Raw genomic sequence first — 4,425 nt, forward strand, 5'->3', positions numbered from 1 at the left:
TGTACGTAGAACAAAATAAATGCGTGCCCCCTACACAATTTAGACATTCATATTTTTAACTATGACCCTAATGAACAGAATGTGTAATAGAGTGTCCCAGATAATAAAATAGAGTTTTACAATATATATTTTTGCACTATATTTTTTCCTTTTCGTATAAAACATAGGGGTTTCTCAAAGTCTTGAAAAGACCTTGTACGGTGCATTGGTTTTTACCATACAATCCGTGTAATCCGTTCACCGTGCAAGAGCTTTGCAAGACTCCGAGAATACCCCTCATGTATATTGCGACAGCATGACAATCACTCGTGCCGACTTCAGGTTTCGGTTAAGTTGTACTGCGATTACTACACCCTTTCATATGTGGAATTCTGCTATGGTCCGACCGCAGCAAATCTGCGATATCGTTTTTTCTGGAGTGGGTTAGGAAAACCTTTCTTCAAAAACATATACCTACATGTACCTTAAGCATCTCGATCTTTTGACAAATTCAGAAAATTTATCCAGTGAGTGGCTGCCCAGCTTCTTGAAGCCGCCAGTAATCTTAAGCGCTATCTTCATAGTGCAAGACTGGAAGTGCTTAACGGATTCTACTTCTTTCTTATATTTACAACCTCCACAGAAATCGTTATAGTGGTCAGTGTTTCGCTACACAGAGGGGAAAAAATATTAAACTCAAATAGAAACGTAATTGATCTTACTATAAACGTCAACGAAAGTACTGTATATTGGTAAATATTCTATTCAATTACGCGCATATTAAAATCACCGCCTTCGTTCTAAAAAAGCATCCGTGAAGTGAATAATCAAGACAAGAAATAAAAAAAATAAAAATATTTAATTTGCATGTTGTCTGCAGTGGAATTCGAACCCTGACCATCTCTGGATATCAACAAATTGTGGCCAGTATCTTTGCGTACTCAGCTACACCCAGACATATAATATTGCGAATGTCATGCATATGAGTATTTTGTACGGCGACGTTAAGTCTTCAATGACTTTGGGCTCAATTTACATGGAAGTCATTTATGATTTTTTCATACAAATGGTAATTTAGTCGTTGATGTCCTCTCTACATATTCTACATATTCTCTCTCCCTACATATTCTCGTAAAAAGTTGTATTTTTCTTCAACATATAAGGGCAGGAATTTTAGAGAGGGTCGTATGCCTGATTTCTATTCCCAAAGTCTTAGAAAAGGAAACTTTCTGGCGCACTTATCCGCTTTCTCATATCTCAAAGCAACTCTATGCTTTAATAGTTTGATAGAATTTTTAAATTACTAAAATAATATCCAGTTACATAGTTGTTACCGACCTGAGTATTTTGAACGCAGCTCAACTCTATGTATGTATATAGCAAAACCGAGTTTTGAATCAATAACGTCTTCTTTGTCGTTGCGTCAAATGCGGGTGGGTATTACGTGGGGAACTTTGAAGTTGTGACTAGTTTGCTAATTTTGATCTCCTTTATCTGATTGTCAAAGCCTCTATGTTTAACCTCAACTATTCCGAAATTAGATGCAACCTGGTAGACTCCCTAAGCCTAACATTGACAACCCAGCCAGCAAAAAATCCGAAAACCGATCCGAAAAAAGACAAGAACGTGGATGAAGTGCGGATTTCCCCCCGTTTACTGATTCCATTTTCGGGTACTTTGACGATCGCTTTTCCCACTTAAGTGTGAGGCAGAAACGTATGTACAGACAACGGTATGTGAAACGGATACGTTTTGCATTCACTGCGATTAAGCTCTGGAAATAGTATAGCAATTTCAAAACAAAATCTTCTCCAAAACTTTAATTTCAAATCGGCCCGGATTTCCATCATCCCACGTCAATAAAACTTTATACATAAATTTGCACGCTATTTTGACCAAACGGAAATATAGGAAATGTACATCGAATTTCGCTAGAACAAAATTTCTCGGGATACCCTAATGTTTATATGTATGTAAATAGTGTGCGTGCATGGTATCCAATGTGTACGAGCTTAAACAGCGAACATAAATACATACATACATATGTTTACATACTTAATTATTGTTTATTGTCTGATATTAACAAATATTACCGTTATTTTACAGATGCGTGCGGCGGTATTATCAATGCCTCTACTCCCAACGGCACTCTCAATTCGCCGTCATATCCGGATATGTATCCCATATCGAAAGAGTGTGTGTGGGAGATTGTTGCGCCGCCCAGTCATGCAGTTTTCCTCAATTTCACACACTTCGATTTGGAAGGAACAAAATATCAATACACTGAGTGCAATTATGATTACCTGTTGGCTTATTCCAAGTTGCGCGATAGTCGTTTGAAGAAAATCGGCATTTATTGTGGACGAGAGTTGCCCCCCGTTCTGAAGTCCGAACATAATATATTACGTTTGGAGTTTTTTTCAGACAAGTCCATACAACACACAGGATTTTCGGCAAAGATTCTTATCGGTAAGTTCAATTTAACAATAATAATAATAATAATAAAAGATTGGCGCTTACGCGTATGTATGCTAGTGTTTGGCCGAGTTGAATTTAATCATCAGAATTTGGCGCTCAATTTTTAAGATACATACATATAACAAACGCCTTCTAATACTGATCCCCCATTGAAGAATCGTTAAAATTTGGTTCAGATCTTAAAATGTGTTTATTGCATTAATCAACCAACAAGCTTTAGAATTTTTGGCCGGTAGCTCAATTAATACCAATATTAAAAAAAAAAAAAGTTTTATGAATTTACGTATACATACATACGTAGGTGAAAGCCACTGCCGCGCTTGCTAAGATCTACCCTGGCATTCAGTCAGTGGTGGTGAACTTGGATCTTGAGACTATTTGGTGTTCAGCACGCTGTCTCACATCTCTAGTCTCAAAAAAAGTCACTAATTTGTCAGCTGGCTAAGAGCAGGCCTCAAAAATAAAATTATGGAGAAAAAGTTAATTGCTTTCCATTTTACTAAAAAAAACGCGAATATGAAGCGAGGAAATTTGTTCAATAAGAATTTCGTTAGGAAATAAACCAAATGCTTCATCATACAAATCGTTTGAAAAAAAAATTAATTTTTTTTAACATTAAAATCTAAAGATTATTAAAAAAATAAAACTAATGAAAAAATACAAAAAAAAAATATATATAAAACATTAAAATCTAAAGATTATTAAAAAATAAAACTAATGAAAAAATACTAAATAAAAAGATTTATAAAGTCCTTTACGCCCGAGGAGTACTCGAACCCGGACCCTCTCGACCGGCAGCTTAATGCTTTGACCACTCGGCCATTGGCCCTCTTTCAGGCGGCGCGGCAAAAGGCATACATAAACGCTATCAGTTGACTGTCTGTGTTTGTTTTCACCACACATTTTTGGTGAACTTTTTGTGACTCTCTCCTACTGAATAGCCAAATCACCTCAAGTCACAAAAATAGTCACTAATTGCTAATCTCAAATTTAGTGACTTGAGATGAGACTGAATTACTGAATCCCAGGGCTAGTATTGATAACTTGATGACTTAAAAACGCTGCCACACTCTAAGAATAATTGTTATTAATCGGGACTTAATCACCTTCTTTTTTTCTTTTGTATAGCGAAATGCATATGTATTTAAGTTAACTTGAGTTAATATATAGTACAACAAAAAATTAAGAAACATTTTTTTCTAAAATATGTTTTTCCCGTGACAAATGGCATACTTATTTCTTAAGAAGCGAAACGTTTATAACTTCTCATCATTATTCCACTATTTTATTACACAGATTTGGATGAGTGCAGCATAAACAATGGAGGTTGCCAACATCACTGCCTCAACACTTTCGGCTCGTATAAGTGTAGCTGTCGCAATGGTTACACTATTGACGAGAATCGACACAACTGCACCGAAACCAAATGTAAATTCGAAATTACAAGTCCAAAGGGGAGCATCTACAGTCCTAATTACCCGAACGATTATCCTCGAAATACCTATTGTTTTTGGCACTTCCGCACTGTACTCGGTCATCGTGTGCAGTTGACATTTCACGATTTCGAAATGGAAAATCATCAGGTGCGTGAATTTGGCGCAAAAATGACGCAATCAATTTGCAATACATCTGACACTTAACTCATTCAACTTAAAACACACTAACATTTATCTTTTCTGTTTTGTATTTGTGTGTGTATAGGAGTGTTTTTACGATTATGTCGCATTATACGATGGTAAAACAGAAAACAGCTCAACTTTGGGCATCTACTGTGGTGGGCATGAACCTTATGCGGTGGTGGCATCTACAAATGAAATGTTTATGGTACTGTGGACAGATGCGTCACTTCAACGAAAAGGATTTAGAGCAACATATTCAACAGGTTAGCATTTGCAAAGTGACTAATGCAATATAAGTTAGTGGCTACATTAATTCAACAGGGCAACTCTGTCAACTATCTTTGAACTT

The 4,425-nt window shown here is 36.2% G+C and overlaps 1 protein-coding gene across 1 annotated transcript in view; it reads left to right on the top strand.

Annotated features, from left to right (window-relative positions):
- The window catches only part of LOC118737968 (dorsal-ventral patterning protein tolloid), a gene marked incomplete in the record, with an annotated part of 55,463 nt that overhangs the window by 50,226 nt on the left and 812 nt on the right, over window positions 1-4,425 (top strand). The window contains 3 exon segments of the mRNA XM_036468810.1: window positions 2,086-2,448; window positions 3,754-4,040; window positions 4,159-4,339. Of these exon segments, the coding sequence (XP_036324703.1) occupies window positions 2,086-2,448; window positions 3,754-4,040; window positions 4,159-4,339 (831 nt within the window).

Source organism: Rhagoletis pomonella, unplaced genomic scaffold (genome assembly GCF_013731165.1).
Source record: "Rhagoletis pomonella isolate Grant_MI unplaced genomic scaffold, Rhpom_1.0 Rhpom_scaffold_00004, whole genome shotgun sequence".
Taxonomy (NCBI): Eukaryota; Metazoa; Arthropoda; class Insecta; order Diptera; family Tephritidae; genus Rhagoletis; species Rhagoletis pomonella.